We start from the raw sequence: 22,130 nt of genomic DNA on the forward strand, positions 1-22,130 counted from the left end.
AATAAGACTCCTGGCCACTTTGAACCTTCCCCAGCTTTCATTAAAGATAATAGCTTTTTAACGACAATGAGTTTGTTTCCGTCATGCGCTGGGGTGAGTCATAGCCCTGCTCTCTATGGGAAGGCTATATGTGATGAGGTTGCAGAGCTGTTGGCAGAGGAAAGGAGGAGAAAGCTAAAGCCCTGTTCTCTATGTCTAAGGCCACACCTGAATGAGAAGAGGCACTTCTCCACTTCTAACCTGACTTCTTCGCATAGTCTTATAATGCAGCCTTATATATGAGAGAGGAGAAGGCAGAACAAGCAGCTCGTACTTCCCGTGTGTTGGTGTCTAAGCTGGAGGACCAGCTTTGCTGGGTTGAGAAGGTGAGGCCTGCATGAAGGGCTCCTTGGAGTTTAAATTCAAGAAGGTGTTTGCTGTTCTGATAAAGTTGCGGCAATCACTCTCCTCTGCCCTGGCGTGGTTTCTTTCTGCAGTACCCTGAGAGTCTGCATCTGGAGGATGAAATTTGGGAGTTGAGAAGTAGCAGATACTTTGGACCTAGCTGGTTGTGTAGTCGGTTCTGGAGAAGACTGTTGCCCTCTTCTAGTGCCCTCTCTGCACTCCGTTCTCTGGGAAGCTGATGTGATTCTCCTCTTTGCAGCAGGGTGAGTACAAGTTTGCTGGAGTGATAAAGGCACTGACACTTTTGAAGGGGTGTGCAACAGTTACTGGCCTCCTGAATGTGCATAGAAAAGTCCAGGTCCAACAAGAAGGGATTTTTTTCTCTGGATGAAATGCCTTTTTGGTCCTTGGGTCAATAGTCCAGTTCAGGTATGCTGACCAAAACTCCCCTCAGTCCTAATGGATCATATTCCCTTTGCCAGACTATAGAACTGTTGGAGTGGGCTTTGTTTGCAGGTGGAGTTCAGGACTGTTTGTTTTCAAGTTCTTCTCTGCTACAGTAAGACACAAAATCTCAAATCACATGGACCCATAGTCTGATGTCTTCACATGGCAAATATGACATGAAAATCTCTGAATCTTGCTTGGTATCAACTCTTGTTCCATCTTTCTGCATGCTAAAAACTAGCAGATGTGTACAAGGGGGAAGGAATGCTATTCAAAAGTCTTTTCACTTCTATTCTGAGATCTCCAAGTACAATGCAAAGGAAAGAATCAAAGTTCAGAGTTAGGTTCCCTGCAGCTGTATTCTTTGCTTACTGGTCTTGATAAAAGAAAAATCCACCTGAATCTTTTCTCAAATAAGCCTTTTTTAATACTCAGTGCTTAGTCGTTCTCCCTTTCCTGACCCCCCAACACTTTTTTAATTACAGCTCTCTGTACAGAGTGCCTGAGATAAGCAGGTGGATAGACATTTTAAGAAAGCAGAAGCAGGTGTGAAAGTAAATTGGCCAGCTCCTCTGTTTTTTACAATGATTTTTCTGAGTTTGCCAAAAGAAAAAAAAACCCTCTTAATTCCTGCATTTAGATATTTTCACACATGAGATTCTTTTTTTCTTTTTCTCAGCACTAAGCCCTTGTTATCTGCGTGTGTGAATTTGTTTTTATGTCAGTCTTAAGTGCAGGAATTTACACTGTGAGTGGTTTGCGTGGGGCAGCAAGACCACTTCTGCAGGAGCGATTTCTATTGCTGTCAAGGGTGACAGCTGACCCAGAGACGGACTGGAGGTGACTGTGGGTGAGGAACTGCGTGTTGCAAACAGCTACTGCAGGGAGATCACCGCGGCAGAGATGTCGGGTTAGGAGGGACCTGCAGCGCCTCTTCCCTGCTGAGACCGCTGGCCAGGCAGCCCCTTCTAGCAGGATGATTCTTCAGCCTGCAAGAGAGGTGATTAAGGGAGAAATCAATGGAGATCTGTAAAATCCCGAGTGATGTAGAGAAGGTAAATGGGGATTGATTGTTCACTGTCTCTTCCAATACAAGAACTAGGGACTCAAATTACATTAGCTGATGGCAGGCTGAAAACAATCAGAAAGAGGTACTTCATGCCCCGTGTAGCGTGCCGCACTGCCAGGAGAGTTTGTGGGTGCTAAAAGTTTACGTGGGTTCAAATGAAAGGGATAAAACTTATAAAAGATAAATTGACTGAGTCATAGGCACTACCTATCAGGAAATCCCTCAGGTGAAATAACCAGAAGATGTGAGAGCATTCTGGGGAAATATCCCTATATATTCAACCTACCTTATACTCCTTCCTGGGCATCTGATATTGGCAGCTGTTGGAGACAAATACTGGGGGAGACAGATCGCCATTCTGACCCCATGCAGCTGCTCTTATGGATGAATAAATGCTCAGCTCTGTCAAAACAGGACTTGTATTAGCAGCAATCAGCTCAAATCCCAAATTCTGCTCTCTGGTCTGGTTACAGTAACCCTGAGAAAGGAATGAGAAGACTTGAAGACTGAAGAATGAGAAGACACTAACTGGCTTGTGCAAAGGACATCACTGACCTGTCTTAGAGCTGTGTGCGCTAAGTTTGTTAGTTGAGAGCCGGGGCAGGGCTATGACAGGAGCATCCTCAGGGCCAGGGATAGGGCAAAGGGCTGAGATGCTTTCATTTTCCTACTGGTGGGGCGTGGGTAAGGAGTTAAAAACAATTGAATGAAACAAAACAATAAAACCTTCTCAAAGGAGCAGCTGCAGTGGGATGTATCCACAGAGAGCGCAAATCCTTCTTGCGCAGGTTCCCTGCCTCTCTGCAGCTGGAGGCTTTTTTCCTATCTGCCACCAGAGGGGAGGATCTGGGATGGGAAAACACTCAGCAAACTACAGAACCAGAGAAGTGGCATGAACACACAACCTCAGCAGTCCCTTTGGCCTTGGTGCGAGGCCAGCTTGCCCCTATTCTGCCTGACCAGTGAGGCACATGCGTTTGAAAGGGAGAGTTAGTTATGAATAGCTACGAATAGCATGGGGCTGTGCAGTCTCTCTGGATTCACGTTGGTCCTCTGCTCCTTTGTGCACTTTCTCCCCGGTTCAGGCAGGCAGGGCATGAGAGCAAATGCTGCTGCTCAGCCAGAGGCCCGAGTTTGTGCCTGAGATGAGTGAAAAGAAATACAGGGCTTGCATCTGAATTGAAATACTGTTGAAGATGAAACAGCCTGGTTCAGAGGATGCTGAAGCATCAGTTTATGAAGGGGGACATCCCCAGGAACAGGGTGATGGGATAGGAAGAAAAGGGTTGGAAGGTTTTTATATAACTGCAAGTTGGCAACTTGGCTTCCAAGGGTTGGACAGGGTGATGAGAGCTGACACCCGGTTTTGATTTGTACAAATGCTCCCTGTGTTTAGAGTGGTAGAGCCAAGCCCCTGATCATCAGCTTCTCTCCCAAAAGGTCTCAGTCTCTTTCTGGGTTTCCCAAGTTTGGAGTTTTGCAGCTTCTCCCAGATTTGTTAGTTGCAGGAAGTTTGATTATTTATCCTGGTATTTCTTTGAAAATAAAGTTTCTGAGGGTTTTCCTGCTTCCTCACTGATACTTAGGAGCTGAGAACAAAGCTGCTATATGTGATTGCATCTTCTCTTGTGCTCCTGTATACTCAGCAGGACATTGCCTGTGTAGGATCACATGTGCTACATCCTTCACCAGCAAAGCCTGGAAGAGTGAGCCCTTGCATGCTTCTCAGCTCTGGGCATGAGATAGGAAACGCTGTAGGCCAGCCATCAACAGACCATGGGTCAGACTCTTCTTCTGCAACTGATTTTCAAGTTGGTACCAATTCACAGCAGCAAAAGTGCTGGTGGAGATACTGACCTCTGCCTTGTTTTGGGCAAACGTTGTTGCCGTTTCTGTTGATCTGCGTCATGCTCTGTAAAGCTCGTGTGAACTGGTGGTGCTCATTGCTGGCAAAACGGCAAGCAGAGCATCCCTTGTGATAGCCTCTGAGAAGGGTTTGAATGAGCTGGCAGCCAGTTCTCATGTGTCCTTTGCCTATCTGGAGAAATCAGCTCCAAGAAATCAGATCACTTCATTGGCTACTTTCCTTCTATGCTTTTACAGACTTGGCTGTCATAGTGGAGAGTAAAATCAGACACTTTAACCAGGACCAGGCTTTTTTGTCCTGCACACTGATAGGTCTGAGTTTCCTTTTGGCTGGAACATGAAGGAACCCAAGTCCTGCACTGGAGACATAATGTGCAAGGGTCTGTACAAACGCAGGACAAAAAATGCTGCTGCCCTAGATCGTTTGCAATACATGCATAAATCATCAGGTGATGGACGATTAGCGCCAAAGGGCGAACATTCAGGAATAGCATCAGGCTACATAAACATCATCAACTTTTTTTTTTCCTGAAAATCATGGCAAAAGCCTGTTTTTAAGAAGGGGCTGGCATTGGACAGTGCTCTCCATTCCACAGATGGGTGGATCTGCCTGCGGTGCAGGCAGGGAAGACTGATTAACTATCCCCGGCACCATCCCGAGTGCGAGTGAGAACGAGCTTCCCTTTGTGTCTTGGAAGAGATGTCCCACTCGCCAGCGTCCTCCTGCTCCTCAGCGTTAATGAAGGGGGCAGGGGGCCTCTGGGAACTGGGTCAGTGGCAGCTCCAGTGCAGTGAAACTTAATTAAGACAGGGAAAATGAGCGAGAGGGAAGGAATCCTGCATGGCCGGCAGGAAAAGCAGCTGTGTTTGAGGAAGCAGATAAAGCTGCTTTTCCACCTGCCCTGGTGAGCTGCCTCTTGATGTTCCCTGCAGGCTGGAAGGCGCAATCCCTGCTGCCAAGGACAGCCCTGCAAGCTGCTCTGCTACCGAACCTCTTTCTTTGTAACATGAACTAGCCACATTTCCTTTCTGAAAAGCACGCTTTGGTTGTCTCTAATATTCCTTGTATGGCCAACAGTCCAGCTTTCAGACTCTGCAAATGTCTTGCAAGAAATCACTTGCTGCGCTGGTGTGGTCCCGCATGGTTTGAGTCCTGTTTTCCTTGGCTTCATTAACATGACTATATTTAAAGCCTGTCAGCAAGCAAAAATCCAGGGCTATGTTGAACCCAGAACAGGGGAGAACCTTTGCTTTCAGACCAGGAATGAGATAAGCAACAAAGTTCTTTTCCAAAGAGCTTTGGGTCAGGATGGATTGAATGTAAAGCCTAATAACATGTCTGGACCCAGATCAGATTTTCCTGTTAGCATGGAGTCTGTCAAAATTGCAGTCTTTATGCAGACACATTGCTTTCTCAAACTAATTTTCATTCACTCAGTTCTCTGTGTGTCAAGTGATGCAGATACGTTCCTCCTATCCCAATAAGGCTGGCAGGGGGATTTTGGAGTATTGTAGTATTGGGAAGCATCAGTGCTGGAAATAGAAACGCTCGGAAATTATCCTCTGTTACTGCCCCTCATTCATTGCGCAAGAGCCACCCAGACCTGTGGTTTATGTTGACTAATTCACTGAGTAACACAATCTCCTCTCAAATGCTCTTCCTGTTCTAGATCAAGAATGAGCCATGCATCGATTCAATGACGTACCCGTGGTTACACAGTGAGTCATTGGCAGAGGCAAGAATTAACACCTGGCATCTTTAAATTCCTGCTTCCTAGATCTCATGGCCTCTTATTTTTAGTGCTGCTCTTTTTCCTCTCCTGGCCTTTTTGCCTCTTACCCACTGCAGGATTTGTTACATGTGTGATATCCAAAGTGACAGTATGTCACTTGTGACCACTGCCAAGAAAATGAGACATCTGTCCTCTGCTACAGAAATCTACACAAAGAAACTGAAGTTCCTTTTATTTCTTATCTTTTTGGAATATTTTACCATCTTCTGCCTGATCTGGTGAGATGCCAGGTCTCCTCCACTCTCATGCCTTCAGCATTGCACATGTAATACTGTTTTGTGTTTTTTCTAGAAACATCCTTGCCGCAGTCTCCCTGAAGTGGGAACACTCTGCCCATACCCACCATCAACGCAGTCACATAATAGCTGGCAAAAAAATCAGTGGGTGGGTTTTCTAAATCCCAGTTCAGTGTTCAGCAAGGTATAACATCTGTTGTGATCAATATTTTAAAGCTAGTCTGTTTGATTAAAAAGTTACAGTAAAGCCTTTAGCTTGCCACTGAATAGCTAAATAATTCACGGGAGTGGCTCTAATCACTTTAAGCTTCTTGCATCTGAGAATAAGCAGAAAATTCACAGTAATTCTGTAAAGAGGCAGCAGAGCCAGCTGGATCATGTTTCTTACAAGCTGCTGTACTGGGAAAGAGGTAGTTTCAGGTTTTTAATGGTTTCTGAGGTATGCTGGAGTCAAAACTGGAAAAAAATGCTCTCTTTTATCACTCGATTTTTAATGATATTCTTTATGCTAATATGACTGGTTTGTGCTAGCAGTCAGTGCAGAAATTATACTCTTTAGCTTAAAAAATTAGCATAAATGGAACTATGTGTGCATCGTGAGATGCTACAAAGGTGAAGGCAAAGAAACATTACAGTAGTGTCAGGAAAATAGAGGATATTTGTGTAAAACCCTCAGACAGTGTACCATTTCCAAAGAAATGCCGGGATAATTAACTGCTGTTGTCAATCCATCGTTACAGCACTGGTGTGAAAGCAGGAAGCTGTAGAGCTGTTCCCCCCCGTGCCGCGCCGAGCGTAAGTAGCCCAGGCGCTGCTCCAACAGGTTTCTTGCGTGGGCCAGAGCCGGAGTTCTCAGGCCCAGCTTTGGCTGGAAAACGTTTCAGGGTCGGGGGAAGGAGGAAGCGCAGAGGCGCGGCGGGAGGGCCGGGGCAGGGGTGCGCTGCCTGCGCGCAGCCTCCTGCCGCTTGCGGGCGGCGGCGCGGGCGCGGCCGCGGGGGTGAAGGTCGGCGGCGGCGGGGGCAGCCGCGACGTCCCGCGGGGGCGGGCGCTGCTCGGCACCTGCCGGCGGCGCGGGGCGCGGAGCGGAGCGGGGCGCGGCCATGGCGCGCTGCGCCGCCGCGCTGCTGCTGCCGCTGCTGCTGCTGCTGCTGGCGGCCCTGGCGCGCCGCGCCGCTGCTGGCTGCGCCGCCCGCCGCCTCTGCTGCGCGGGCCGCGACCTGGGCTGCCTCAGCGCCGGCTGGCGGCCCGACGGCTCCCACGGCCCCTGCTACTGCGACCAGGCGTGCGCGCACACGCTCGACTGCTGCCACGACTACGCGCAGGCCTGCCCAGGTGAGCGCAGCGCGGGGGGGGGGGCTGCCCGCAGGGCCCCCGCCTGGCCCCGCCGCGGGGATGCTCGGTGGTGGCCCGGCCCGGCAGAGCAGCAGGGGGCCGAGGGGACCGCTGCCCCCCGCTCCCCTGCCCGGGGGTGCTGAGCCCCCCCCCCGAGGGTCCGGGGGAGTCGCGCGTGGGGCGCCGCGGCGCTGCTGGGGGAGCGTGGGAACCGACGGGGGGCCCGGGACGCCCCCGAAGTGAGGAATTCCCTATTTCTAGCGCGGGGAACGGAGGCCCTGAAACGTTAAGCGACTTGTCAGGCTTGCGCAGGGCAGAAACGTGAAACGGGACGTTTCCTCGTTGAGTCAGGATCGCCGGTTCCGTTTGCCTCTCGGGGACTGAGTTGCTGTGGATGGGATTAAATCCGCTGCTCACATTAATCCATGCATCCCTGCAAAAGGCACAAACAGCTCCAGCGTTTGCTGTTCTGGCATTTGGTCTGGCAAGAGCCTTCGCCGCAGCTCTTGTGCAGCTGGGTGTTCACGTCCTTCGGCAGTGTTGAGGTCCCAGGGAGTGTGGTAGCGCTCCGTAAATGTGTTCTGGTAGAGCGTACATCTGAATTTGGGAGGTAACTTGTTTCAGTGAGTGGTGCGATCTCATACTTCTTTCCTACAATGCATCCTTAAAGAGTCCTATCCACTCAGATAATGCTTTTTTTTTTGTGTGTGTGTGTGTGTACCCATGCAAAAGTTTTTAAAACAAAGTTTTGCTTTACACAGATAGGCAGATGTTCCAGTGATTTGATTAATTCCTTTCAAGAGAGAGCTGGAAAATAGGTGGGAAATAACTTGTTTAAATTATTTGGGAATGAACTTAATGTCAGTGAGTGAGGACAGGTTGACGGGTCTGGAGACTAAAAACTCTTAAGTGCAACGTAAATAGCAGCAAGCATAAAAATGACGTGCATGCGATCCCATAAATCTGCCTCAGCTCTGACCTGAGGCAGCTACCTCCATCCAGGTCTGAAGGGAGGGTGCAGCTTGGCTGTGCTGGTGTTGAGCATGTCAGTGGAAGGGCATGTTGGTGCGAGATGCAGACACATCCAGAAAAACCCTGAAACCGAACCATTTCAGGTGTGGAGAATGACTGAAACACCAGCACCTTGCGCAGCCCTGTGGCCCAGGGTCACCTCACCGCAGTCCTGGGGCTGCTCTCTCACAGACACCCTGTAGGGTTAAGGTTATTAATTTCCAGTTTGCTATGCAATTTTCGTTTGCTTTCATATCTCTTTGGAAGACGTAAGGCATTTTGTCACTCTTTGACACCTTATTCCATGTTTGAACATGGTTGGGCATTTGGGTATTCCTTTGGCAAGGCTGCATCTGAATCCTGCTGCTTTGTGAGTTTTCGGGAACTGGGATAGATAGGAACGCCTCGTGTAGAAGAGGAATAAGAAAAACGTGTTTGCAGGCCCTTGTTATGCATCATAAGGAAACAGGAAAGGGCAGTTATTGCCCCGCTTCGGCGCCGGTCGCTTTTGCCGCGCTGAGCCCTTGCCGGAGCCGGGCGCGGTGCGGCGCGGTGCGGTGCGGTGCGGTGCGCGCCTGCCGCAGTGCCATCCCGTGGCTCGCTGCAGGTACAGCAGCGCTCTGGCTGCGGCGGTTTGGTCAGAGAACCGGGTTGGTGCCTGACGAGCCATTTCTCCATAATTTCTTGTGACTGGTTTGCGTTGAATGTAAGGGATCCAGTTCTACTTCGTCGTCTTGAATCATCTCTTCTTCCAGTAGTTTTCTTTCTTCCACCATTGTAGAGTGCTTTATTAAACTGACTTTAAAGCAAAGTATTAAGACAAGGGTGTTAATATCTGAAGCCAAATGAAAGCAAAAAGAGCAGAAGATTCCAAATAAATAAGATACACGAGAGAATTAATTTTGGTCAGCTTATGATCCAATACACGGGCTTTTTTGTGGTGTATTGCTGCATATATGAAATGTCTCAATTACTTAGATGACTGATTTATTTCCTAATCTTTGAATAGGTTTAAAAAATATGTTTATGGTGCCTTAAGACAAAAAGAAAAGAAATAATATTTAAAATATCTTTCTAAACTTTCTAAAGACAAGAACAGTTTCAGATGAGGTTAATTTGGTAATTAGGGGTTATTTGTGTTCTATTAGGGAATAAAGTGAGGTATCAAACTCAGGCTGCTTGGGACGGCTGGGATTCACAACAGTGACTAGCGGTGTCCCCACAAATCAGAAGGTCTCAGGCTTTTGAATGCCTATGTAAATTTGAGTGCAAATGTACATTATTGTAAGGTGCTGAGCATCTTGGCTCTTAATTGATTTGAATGGGCTTCTCTGCATCTTAAAATTGTGCGGCAGATTAGAAGCAGAGCTGGATTTAGAACTGAGGAATTCCTCGTGCCTGAGCTCAGCATCATGGGTCAGATTCTTCCAGCCTGTGTAGTTTGCTTCCTGAGTGCTCACAGAGACTTTGGTGGAAGCTAGCTTGCAGCTGGGGCCCTTTTCTTAGTACATTGGTAGATGCTGTCTCTAAACTAGTCACCATATGCGTGAAACAGCCAGTGGTTGAACTAGAAATGTAGGAAACCTAGTAAGACACCTACCTGCTGTCACAGTTGAAGTGTCTTCATAGGTGTTTAATGTCCTGAGAAGTGCTGGTATGGTATATTTTCATATATTGTCTCCTTTCAGCCACTAGTGGGACTATGGCCAATTGAGAATATACAGAAGGCACGAGTGGATTTTTCAGCAGAAAAGAGCATTTGGCTTGAGGAACCCAACAGACAGCTAGGACGGCTCAGTAATTCCTATGGCAATGTGGCACAACACAGCTTCCTGTTCGGTATGTCCAGCGATGCATGCTGAAAGCTGCCCGAGATAAATCAAATAGAGGCCACCCAAACATGGGAGAGAAAGGTAACCAAAACAGGGTAAACTCCCAGCTTGTCCGGGTCTGTGGGCTTCTGTTACTGTTCTTCGTCAGGCAGGGAAGATTGTGAACTGTGAGATGCAGTTAATTAGAAAAGGCATGTGAGGCTGCGAGGCCGTTGAGGCCAGCCGGCTAGGGACAGCTGCTGGGAGGCTGTCCAGCGTCCTGCCTGGAGAGAGATGCCGGAATAGCCACAGCCGAAATACCGGTGCCCTTTTCTGCTGCCGCACCAGGTGCACAGTAGGATGGTGTGGTTCACAGATAGAGAGTGGAAATGGATGCAGTAAAATGTTTTGGGGAATTGTGTGTGGCAGGTAATCTCTTCTTGTGCTGTAATAATAAATCTGTGGGCTAGTATCTGCAGAACTGTCTCTGAGCATGCAGGAAGAAATGTCTCTGTAATGCTGTAGGGGCAGTAAAGCTAAGTGATGCTCTGTAACGTCTCCTATACCTACCTCTGCTTTCCTATGGCCAGTGGAAGGCTTGTTGCATTCACTGTGTCCTGTTAAGACTGAATAGCTCAGGTTTCTTCTCAGTCCAAATTTTGCTTGCTGGATGAAGCTGCCACCCAAGTAGATGAAAGGCTCTGGGAGGACAGAACTCACCCTTCTTCTGTCTAAATATTTGCAAAATTAGCAGTTACCAGTGGCAGTGGAAAATGTGAATGCACACATACTCAACCCGCTTCTAACACTTTGTGTGACTATATCAAGACCCACCAAATCAACAATGCTGACCTGGCGATGATGGTACAAATTTCTCCATGCTTTTTTTCCTGGCAGGGAGTTTGCTGGATATCTAAAATGCTCCTGTGAATGATATTGAGAACAGCTACCATGCTTTGTCCAGTCTGCTTGGCTGTAAAGAAATAGGTAGCACATGGTGGGAAGTGAGTTGAGGGAATAATTCTGCTGGTGGAAAATCTGAGCAAAATCTGTGATTTCTTCTTGTCGTATTTCTTACATGAATCCAAAGGATGTGGCAAGTTTTTTAGCTCTCCAGACTGACCTGCAAGTTCGGTGGGGGGGTTTTACGCTTAGTATATTGCTCTTGATGGTGAGGTTGCGTTGGTTAGTTGCAATTGATTAAGTACACCTTTAAGATGGACTAGCAGGTGAATGCTCTTGTGCGTTTCTCTGGAAGGTTTCCGGTGTTATTTTTGATGGATCCCTCCAAAGATTCAATCCTATGAAACTCAACTATGGGTATGTTTATGGGAAAAGATCTCAGAAAGGGATACATGACACAGGGAGTGATACCAATGTATTTCAGAGTGAATGGATGTGATATTGAATGCTAAAGGAAGAGATTTCTTCAACTGATTATAGGCCAAAGCTTAGGAGTCTGGTACCATGGATACTGAGAGCAAGCAGAGTTGCTCAATGATGCAAATATTTTTTGAAGCATTACTTACTACCAGTTCCCAAAATTCAAAATCATGAGTTAAATCCTCAAAACATTTTGCGATTTGCACAAGGTGGAAGCCATTGTATTGTATTTCGCTTCTTGAACTCTGCTCTCAACTCTAGCATGCTGTGATGTGGTGCAGATTCCCTGGCTGCTTGTCGCTTGCTGTGTGATGTCTGAAAAGAGAAGTCGGTGGGATTTTAGGCCTTTCTTGCATGAAAGGTCTATAACACCCTCCCTTCCCCTCCTCCTCATTTCTTGCAGACTCAGTGCAACCTAGTCTCATTTTAAAACTTTTTTTTAGTCCATCTGGTGCAAGTGACAGTTTGCACTGGAGGCTTGCAGCAGTGTAGCTAGAGAGAGGTGACTGGCCCCATGTAGACTAGCTTCGATCATTGGGCCTCCTCGCCAAGTACTTTCCTGGGAAAAGAGCTACTTAGAGTTTGGGAACTGCCCAGCACAACTTTGGGGCAGGCTACAAAGGAGTTGTGAAATCAGGAAGGCTGTTGTACTGAGCTGTGTCAGAAAGTGCCTTTTCTGAGAAGGTATATCTTTGTGTAATTTCTGTAACCTTCTGCCCTCCTGTTTCCTACCCTTCCAGTTATCTCCTGTGTCGTATCGCAGTGGAGTGTGTGGAGTGGCTGCGCAGAGCCTTGCAAGACAACGTATCGTGTTCGGAGGCGGCATGTGGTTCAGGAGCCCAGGAACGGCGGAGAGCCATGCCCTCCTCTGGAGGAGCGGGCGGGCTGCGTGGAGTACTGGAGTCAGCAAGGAGCCGAGTGCAAACAGTCGTTGAGTAAGTCTGCTGCAAACGTAACTGTCTCGGAAGTGGGGGAGGACTCTGGGCCAGCAGAGTTGGTCTTTATTGTATTTGAAAAGAATTGTTTCCAGATGCCAGCGTATTTGCTCTGGGCCTCTCTAGTGTAACTGGGAACTGAACCCTTCACATAGGGGCTTAGAGAGATTCATCCTGGGACAATATTTAAGAGTAGTGCCTGCCATTTGCTGTAAACTGGCATGTTTCAAAAGTGAAATATCACAGGTCTGTTGCGATACTGCTTTTACGAGTATAAATCTCTAGTAATTTTGATAAAGTTGGTATACTTAAGCCTGTTTAGAACTTCTGTAAGTGGGTGTTGAGCATTTTGTTGATGTTATGAGTCATCTGTAAAAAGTCATGAAGGAACGATACCCATCGAAGGCAAAGGTATGACTTCTCCACACTGAAGAAGAGTGCAAGCAGGGAAGACCTCCAACATGTTTCTGAAGAAAAGATCTGATTTAGTTTTGTTCAATTCAACTTTTTGTGACATGTCTTTACTGATTTTTAGAAGAGCTGCTTCTGCTTTGGGATTTGTGCTAGTATTTCTGGGTCAAAATCTGTCCATTTTGGAAGTTAGCTACAATTGGCTTTTTCAAAGCTGCTGAGAATTGGTATTAAGTGAATGTTGCCTCCCCCTCTCTCTTTTGGGTGTGTCTGATAAGTAGGGTCACTCTGCTCAGGCAAAAAATTGTAAACAATACAGATTTTCTTTTCAGTGAAATGGTTGGTAGTCACTGATAATATGAAAATTCAAGGTTAGAATTGTTTTCGATTTCCTGCCAAAGATAAAAAAAAACATGTGACATTAAAGGCCAGTCTTTACTGTTTTGCAAACTTAAACAGTCTTAGTGCAATATTGTCACTTACCCTATGTACTCTTTCTCTTTGATATGCACAGTCCCAGCATTAATAACAACAGGAGGATTTGGAAAAGCGAGGAAAAAAAGAGCTGCAGCTGATGGCAACGAAAGAGCAGGGTAAGTTGGGGGTGAGCACAGGGGCACAGTCTTCATCTTTTTTCTCTGGTTGCGGTTTTGGGCCCAGCTTTCTGCCGAGTGGAATCAGTTTTTCCCAGCAGAGCAAGGGCCCTTCCCTAGGGCAGGGAGCCGTTCTCCCCTCCTTAACGGCAGCATCTACAGCGAGTCTAAGGCCTGTCTTGAGGTAAAGCCAGTACAAGATGGAAAATCAGATCCTAGTTCATGACATCACTGCTGAAGGATCATTTACTGACTAAAACTTTTAACACCAGCCTTACAGGGCCCTTGATCCCTACTAGCTGCCATGAGAGAGAAGAGTATGTTCCTAACCCATGGTTTCTTTTCCATTTAGACCTTTCATTTCGATCCTTGTTTGCTATTTAGGCTTGTTTTTAAGCTCTATACTGAAGACAGGTGTTCTGGATTAGAAATGGGCTATTTAGAAATGTGCTATCCTTGGCAGAGGTTTAATGCTGATTCCCGGTAAGTGTGCTGGGAACTGCAGTGCTGAGGGATGGTGCCTCAGTATAGGAAGTGGAACCAGGTGCAGTTTGCACTGTTTTGTGTAAATCAGGTGAATTTTCAGCTGGCAGAGTTTGCTATCTTGTTGCTCGGAAGTTCATTGTAGTGGGCGATTTGATTGCCTCGGGCGCTTGGGAGAGATCCATCTGCTACTCTTGGCTGTAAGACTGCCCCCTTTTCCCCCATAGCACTGTTGTGCAGCACAGGTATAGGCAGGGTTGTGAGGAAAGCGCTCTTTTGCATTTTGCTGCCTGAGACACAGCTGTGTGTGTATGCTGCTCTGCCTCCAGGCTGCTGCCTCAAACATGAAGGAGCTGGCATCAGCCTTCCCGGTCCTCTTTTTTCCTGGTTGGGGTCATTACTTGCAGTGTCAGTGACGTAAAAGGTTGTGTCCTATCCTGTAAGCCCCTCTTATGCAGCTTTTCAGGCTAGTTATTCTCTAGGTAAACTTCTTGCAGTCCCTAGTAGGTTTGTCTGTCTGTTGTTGAGAGCTGCCATTCCTGGAAATGCCACGTGGAGTTTCTCAGAACCCCTCTTGCAGCATGAAGCAGCCCTGCACTTGTTGATTTATTTCCCCACATGATCTTGCACGTGTAAGTATTTCCATAGTGTGTGGGTGCATCCATCCCCCTCACTTAAGTGTCTGAAGGAAAAAGCATCTGTTCGCCCTGAGCCTCCGTTGGGCTCCTCATTAGTTGAGCCTTCTTCCTGTACAATCCAAAAGTGTAAGCACAGCTCCGTTGCACACACATTTATTCCTTCTCTTTTTCTGTCAGATAAGACAAGGAAGCAATCTACTCACACGGTTCGGTGTGCTACTGGAAGGTGTTTGGAAATCCCTGTGATGACTGATATGCAGCCAGTCTAGACTAGAATCCAACTCTTTGCTGTGTTTACAGACAGTTACTGTATTTCCTTGGTTTTCCCCTCTAAACAAGGCCAGTTCTCTCAGGCTTTCCTCTCAGGTTTGGTTAAAAGCAGAGCAGAGCAATCCAAGCAGGGCAGAAGTGTTGTGTCAATCTGGTAGTCCTCCCATCAAAACATGACAACTTCACTGTGTCTCCCAGCAGGGAGAATATCACCAGAAAAACCTTTACAGACCAAATCTTAGCTCTTGTCAAAAAAATACTGCATAAAACCATTATAAATAACTGAGAGTAGACGATGGGGAAAGTGTGGTTCAGCAAACAGATGCCAGGCTTGGAACTGGAAGACTTGGTTCTGTTGTTTTTCGGCTTTAGTCAAACGCTTGACCTATCTGGGCCTCTATGTCCCCATTTGTAAAAGACATGCCAATAACCTGGCTATTCTTTGATATGTGCATTTGAAAGCACCAGTAGAGTAGTTTTACACTCCGTTTAGCCTTGTCAGAATGCAGGCACACCATACATTTTGTTTCATGTGTTTTTTTTCTTTTAATTGATAATCTGTGGTCACCCAATTTAGTTTAGCTCTCCCTGTCCTGTGGAGGGCTGTAATCTGATTATCGAGCTAACCCTGTATGTGATGTTGGTTGCAGGTACTGTGTTGAATTCCAGCTCATGGCCATCACGCAGGGCTGCTTGCACAGTCACCGCTCGTACACCCACTGGATGCGGTATCTTCGGGAGGGCCACACGGTCTGCGTGGAGTGTCAGCACCCAGCGCTGGATTCCAGCAGTCTACATTGCTACGGGGACGGCAGCGGGAGCAAAAGGTAAGAGTTCAGGGTTCTGCCTCCTTCAGCATAGGCTTTTCATGTTGAATTTTTACATTCCTCCCCCTTAATCTTCTTGGAGAGTTTGTCCCAATTTCATAATGCACTGCACTCAGCCAGCATTTTACACCTTTAGAGCATTGTACATATATTGACTCAATCCTCGTTGCATACCATGAGTTAGGCTGGAAATATTCTAATCACTTCCCTGCAGATGAAATGACCTGGTGAAGCTCACCTAGTAAACCAGTGGCAGAGCCCGGATTGGAGTGTGCAAGTCCCTGCGCTTAGTGGGCTAAATCTCACTGTCTTTTCATTTTAAGTGGCACAGTTGTGGTTTTTCTGTTTTAAGACATTCCAGCCATGCTTGTAAGGTTAACAGGCCTGTCAGATGGCAAATTAAACCAAACAGACAAATCTGTTGGTGATTTTTAAACACTGTTAGCTTAATTGGAATGGCTTCATCTTGATCTGGACTTTGTTTCTGCAAGTGACCTTTTATGGGTATTTCTGGAGAGTGACAACTGACTCAGGGACGTGGGTTAGTGCTGGCTCTGAGGTTGGATGGAAGTACTGCTAAATTTTTGCACTTTCAGCATCCTTTCCCTGGAAGGCTCAAGAAGCTTTGGGGTGATTGATGAGGACCACACAGGTTTTACAGATGAGTAGACTCCAGCAAAGATGAAGGGAATGGCTTGTTGCTTCAAGCTGTGAAACATGTCTGTGGCAGAGCCAGCAACAGAGCAGAGGGGTCCTGACTCCAAAGTTTCTGCTGCGTTCATTGGAGGCACAGCTTTTCCAGTTCTTTTATCCTGATATTCTTGGAATTTAACTCTGTTTTGAGTCTATTAAAAGCATCCTGCAGAACTGCATTGCAGCCTTGCCTGAGAAATCATTGCCTGTCAGTGCTGGGCAGGGGTATTTTTTGAAATTTATATACATGTTGAAATAAACATGTTCATTTGAATTAACAACTCTGTACTAGGTTTATTAGACCTTAAACACACAATATATCACACTACCAGGACTGCCAGTAATGGCCTTTTTAGGCAGGGTTTGTCTCAGGCTTTTAATAAGAGAAAATCATGTTGAGGTCTTTTTGCTTCCTTGCCTCAGCTTGTTATGTATAAAGGTTCCAAAAGGTCTTCAGATAAAGAGGAAAAAATTTAACTGGTGTGGCCAGGCTAAGCTCTTACCTGCATTCAATATGTAAATGATTATAAAAGCTTACAATAATGTTGTTTTACTAAAACCCTGGAGCCAGACAGGAACATCAGATTAGGTGAAATAAAAATATCTGCAAGAATTCATTTCCTAACAGGGCTGCAAAAAGAGGGGCTCCATTTTCATTCACCTGGTTATCTGGTGAACAATGCACTGTACATGGAACAGAAGCACTGAGAAAATCTCATTGTGTCTCCTAGGAATGACGAATCTGATCCGTGCTGGCAGGCTGCAGGGCTGCAGAGGGGTAGCGTTAATGGAGTTGGGGTGGATGGGGACTGTGAGACTGTGACCACTGACTTCAGTAATCCTGGACTCAGTCCACAGCGCAGCAGCTGGCTTGACTCCATCCTAGTTGAGCAGAGCCTAGAAGTTGTTCCCAGAGGCTTGCTGTTGGGTGGTCCCTGTGAGATGAATTGGCAGGTCCGTTTCATTATGGGCATGTGAGAACCAACGGGGAAACCATCTTTTAATGCAGTGAGCTTTTACCCCTCCAGTGTTACTGTCTGTAATGTCAAATGAAGTCATGTCTACGTGGCATTTTATAGGCAGGTGTGAGCTGTATACGTGTGTGTGCGCACTCACTTGGGTTTACTACCAAGGTAGTAATGTGGGCTTGGAGGACAAGCAGAGCTGTCCTGGGCTGTCCTGACAAAGCTCAGATCTGCAAAAGCTCATCTCTAAGATGCACTTTATGCCTCCTTGAACTATCAGGGCTGGGCAGTTTTGTCAGAGATGAAAGGGTGACTGGCAGATGAAGCGTGAATGCTGTCACTGGTCTGCAGCTTCCTCACTGAAACTGCTTTTGTGTGTGAAGCATACATCGTGTTTCACATGTATCTTGCAGATAACCTCCACCTATCTTGTAGAAACCTCCAGGGCTTAGTCTTGTGTTCTACATCACTGTATAAGCTTACAATGGTGGATCAAGGAGGCTGTTAGCTAGGGCTGAGCACCTTGCATGATTTACTTGATATAAATGTCCCAAGTGCCAAGTATAATAAGGTATAATAATTAATATAGGTATTATTTACATGGACAGAACTGTCCCCTAATTGGTTTCCAGAAATAATACACTTTTTTTGCCAGGTTGCAGAGAGGACAAAACTGCCCTCCATGATCTCAGAGAAGAGACTGGCCTGTTGGTGGGGACAGCCATTGAGCAGGATGAGCGAAATGTCTATGCAAAGGCATCTGCCCCAGCAAGGGGATGTATTTGAGTGTGCGGTGTTGTGAGGTAGCAGTGCTGTGCAGGGGTGATGTGGTGAGCTCCTCATGTTGAGACTTGCTGGCCAGATGTGGAGGCCATAAATATGATGCTTGTGAGGAAGAGTGGAAGAAGGGGGTAGGGCAGCTACTGGCCCGAGAAAGAGGATGCTGGAGGCATGTGAGGCTGATGTCAAATTTTTGCCTGTGTAATGCTGCCGGTCGCCCTGCCAGGGAGACGTGGACAGTTTGCTGGTAACCTCAGGCCAGCGGTTGTGCAGGCTGACCCATGCCCCCACTCGCTGGCCTGGCTCACGCCAGTGCTAGCTGGAGCACTGGGCTGGGGGAGCGAGCACAGCTGCTGCCGCTGGCACACCCACGCCATGCCTGCGCTCTACTTCTCATGCTGTCAGTTTGGCAGCTTGTGCCAGCATTTAGTTCCCCGAGATATTGTTCCAAGAGTGACTCTCAGGAAGGAAAACATCTGACAGAGTTTATTTTAAACTCAGCAATGCTGGTATATTTTGATGAGTATTTCCTAATTATCTTCTTGTGTCTAAGTGGAGTCTGGTTTATAAATGCTTCAAGTTTGAGAGACACGCATGTTATCTGTGCCTTCCACCTGTCTCCCACTCTGTAGAAGACACTAGTTCATTTTAACCCTTTTGGGGAAACCTCAGGAGCCTGCATTCATTCCACAAAGTCCTTGATTCACGACCAGATCTGTGGCCATCAGGTGAGGACAGCTGGGATAATCCAATTGCTTTGGTTGGCTTCTTCCTTCTAGAAGATTGTGAGACAGACAGGGAAGAGCATTGAGCCAGAAAATCATTCTGTTAATTTTGGATCATCTTCTGAAAGATCTGCAAACAAAGCACAGGGTAGCAAACCTGACATCTGTGAAATTGTTACTGTGCCTGTGTCTAGGAGGATCAGCTGCTCTTCATCATCTGGAGCAAGATGGGGCAGTTGTAGCATATAAATGCCCAGACTGCAATAGTTTATGTCCATGCTGATGGGGGTGGGGGGAGGACAAAGTCAATACTTGCTTTCCCCACCAGCAGGATTGGAGTTGGCACATTTACCTTATGTTTAAGGAAGAGATTCTTTTAAAGGTAAAGCTGCAGCCCAGAGTTTTGCAGTATGGGACTGCTCTGTGCGTGCAGCCTGCTTTATCTGGGATCTTAATTTTCCCTGTGCAGATTCTGGTATTTTGAATGACCCCAAGCCAGAAGAAAAACACAGTGAGCTTTTTTCCAACCATGTGCGATGCATAAAACCCTGCTCTGGAGCATGACATCTCATTAAACCAAGGGCAGGGTTATCTTTGTGGAGCTACAGCAATAATTCCAGTTTCCACAGAACTATAAAGCAAGCGGGAGTTAAGAATGTACTGGGCTATTCTATGAACAGCTCTCTGCACAGGGCAAGAGCTGATCAAATCATGGTGTCTGTGCTTCTCTATAGGTCAGGGCTGAGACACGCTGATGTGAGGAATTCCCCTAAACCACTTAATGCTAAAATCTGGGAAGGGGTACACTGTGTGTGTCTTGTTCCTCATGCTCCATCTGCATGTGGAGATAGGTTTAACAGGTCTTTTGTTTAAGCCCGGGTCTACGTGCTTATGAGGCAGTGAGTATCTGTATAATGAAGATGGTGTTGCTATTGCCTGCAGTGAACCTTTGCTGTAGCAAAATTTCAGCCTCTGTGGCTATTAGGCCAGCACTTCTTTTGCAGCTGCTGATTGTGAGAAATAGCCTGTGGATCTTTAGCTTGGTTGTTTTAATAGGATATTTCTCTGTTCAGTTCTGGTCAATGTATTCATGGATTGCCTTGGAACAAAGGAGTTAGAAATAATGCTCATGTTTTTTATTCTGCCTCCCACCTGACAGACCCATCAGTAGCCTTGTTCCAGCACACAAAGATCTAGTATCTCCAGCCAGCTGCAATCCAGAAATGCATGGCTCTTAGTAAGGCTGGAAAACTTGGACAAATGTTCCACTAACATGCCTAAGTAGAGGTGCTCGTGTGTCCCCGCACCTGTTTGCACAGGCGTGTGGCATGTATGGCTGGGTGCTTACTCAGCAGCTGGATGTCTATGGATGGCAGTAGAGCTCTACTAGCTGAGAGGAAGCATGATACCATGAAGAAAAATGGAGAAAGAGGGATTTTTGCCCACTTTGCAACCCGTCAAATGCTTCAGTACAATAGTTATGGGAATGTGGGAGTGTTTTGTGAGTTGTTGCATGCAATGATGGGTACCTTGAGGGAATGTTTCTGTGAATTTTTTTTGGACTTGACATCTACAGTATGTGCTGCTTCTTCCAGTTCTTCCAGTACAGTGTTCTTAAGAGGACTGATTGTGGCTTCACTTTGCACTATTATAATCCTGCTGGGGTCACTGCAGTTGGTTCTTCTTCACAAAAGTAGAAAGGCAGAATTGGGGCCGTTGAGTGAAAATGGATGTTAGCAAACTAAATGGGATTTACTGGGTGACTTAAGCCCTAGTTGTACAAGTGACTTGCTGCAGTGGGAGTGCAGCGCGTTAACCTTCTCCCTTTTCTGATTACATTTCAGGAATCAGCTGCTGCACTGGCAGGCTGTGGGGAACCCTCAGTGCAGGGGAACCTGGAAGAGAATTCGCCAGCTGGACACTTGCTCCTGTCCCTCTGTTCACAGCTTCTTGTTCATCTAAATTCTCCTGATGGTCCCAGCAAAAGAGCAGGGTGATGGCTTGTCTGGCACAAATGTGCAGTAGCAGTAGAGACCACAACCAAATCGGTGACTTCTCAGGGTCAAAGGCTGTGCTGTTTGCTTCCAAGAGGTTGCTGTCTGCCTGGGGCATCATGCGTCCTCCTCAATTTTCAAATAAATCAGGCTGGCTCTGAAGCATCTATCTCGTTCTCTCAGCACATCCCTCCTTGCTGTCTCTTCTGCCTGGGAGAGGCCTTTCTGACCCCGACGACTTCTTTCAAATTCCCCTTTTCTTGAGAGGAGCAAGAATTCACCAAATAAGAAAGCAGACAGAAAAAAGCCAATATAAACCCATGATTAATTGTTATTTCCCAAAGTCTCACTGAATAATCAACAATGCAAAATGAATTAACTCAAGTGCCTCCTTTACATGGCAATAGCACTTCTTTGTGGCTGCTTCTTGCTTGTGTTTATATATCTTTTCCTTGTGTTTTCACCCTCCCTGGTCTCATCATTTCGTATTGGTCCTCAGTCTTATAGATGATACTGCCCTGCTGAGGTAATGACAAAACTTAGAAACGAGCCTGTTCAAATCTGAGAACAGAAGGTACCAGGAATGGTTATGTCCTTGGACTTCAGGTTTCAAGGAACGTCTCTGGGTTTCCTCAAAGTGCCTTGCAGTCCTGGGGCTCCAAATATCAGGTCATTCTGGCTGCACCAGGAGGGGCTAACTGTAGCCTTGTATTTTCTACTGGAAAATATTTGGAATATTTTCTTTATATTCTGCTGATTTATATTCACATTTTTCTATAAATGAAAATAAAAGAGACTAGAGATGTTCCCCCAGTGTGTATCTATGTGATTAATTTGTGTAGTGCCATCTCTTCAGCTCCTGAACCTGCCTAATTTGTTCCAGCCAATCTTGCTGTCAGCTCCTCTGCTAGCACAGACAAGACTGGGGGAGATGTTGCTGCTATCGAGTTCCAGAACCACTCTGAATTTCCTGAAGGTGGTTGAATACCATGACCTACCAGTATGCAAAAGTGGATGTGATACTTCTTATAATATACACATTGTTCTAAATATACTTAAAGCAAATTATAACCTGAAGGCCAGGCACAGAAAGGTCTTATGCTTTGTGACAGAGTGGTGCTATGGCAAGCATTTTAGGTAATTAAATTTGTCACAGTCCACTTAAATGGCTGGGGGTGGGTCCAGAATGGAGCTCAAACGCCATGTCAGATGCTGGTCTAGCCTATGATTTGGATCATGAAATCCCTGTAGGATTCATGCAGGATCCTCCATGTGTTGAGAACCTTTTGTGAAAATACTAAAGGGCTTGGAGGATCGGTGCTTGAGATGCACAGAAGCGTATGTGTAATAAAATGCTGAGAGACCTGAATGTGCCTGATGCCCCTTGGCCGGTACAGTAGGCTTTTAGAGCACGACTCTGCTTTCTGTTGTATGTTACAAGCCGTCTCTGGGAATTAGTGGCTCACAATGGGGAGATCTCATCT

General features: G+C 46.6%; 1 protein-coding gene across 1 annotated transcript; it reads left to right on the forward strand.

Annotated features, from left to right (window-relative positions):
- The first annotated feature begins 6,895 nt into the window (after positions 1-6,895).
- LOC106487638 (somatomedin-B and thrombospondin type-1 domain-containing protein-like) lies at positions 6,896-21,454 on the forward strand. Its single transcript, XM_067307573.1, has 5 exons — positions 6,896-7,127; positions 12,073-12,267; positions 13,193-13,271; positions 15,313-15,489; positions 20,497-21,454. Exons 1-5 carry the CDS (start codon positions 6,896-6,898, stop codon positions 20,612-20,614), a joined length of 801 nt encoding a protein of 266 aa, XP_067163674.1. The 3' UTR covers positions 20,615-21,454.
- Positions 21,455-22,130: the final 676 nt, after the last annotated feature.

This window comes from Apteryx mantelli, chromosome 18 (genome assembly GCF_036417845.1).
Source record: "Apteryx mantelli isolate bAptMan1 chromosome 18, bAptMan1.hap1, whole genome shotgun sequence".
NCBI lineage: Eukaryota > Metazoa > Chordata > Aves > Apterygiformes > Apterygidae > Apteryx > Apteryx mantelli.

What these genes read in the sequence shown, in the direction of transcription:
- LOC106487638 (XM_067307573.1), top strand. Translation starts at nt 6,896, where the DNA reads ATGGCGCGCTGCGCCGCCGCGCTGCTGCTGCCGCTGCTGCTGCTGCTG. An exon ending in CGAGTGCAAACAGTCGTTGA is followed by an intron (nt 12,268 to 13,192) that starts GTAAGTCTGCTG and finishes TGATATGCACAG; the next exon opens with TCCCAGCATTAATAACAACA. An exon ending in GACGGCAGCGGGAGCAAAAG is followed by an intron (nt 15,490 to 20,496) that starts GTAAGAGTTCAG and finishes ATTACATTTCAG; the next exon opens with GAATCAGCTGCTGCACTGGC.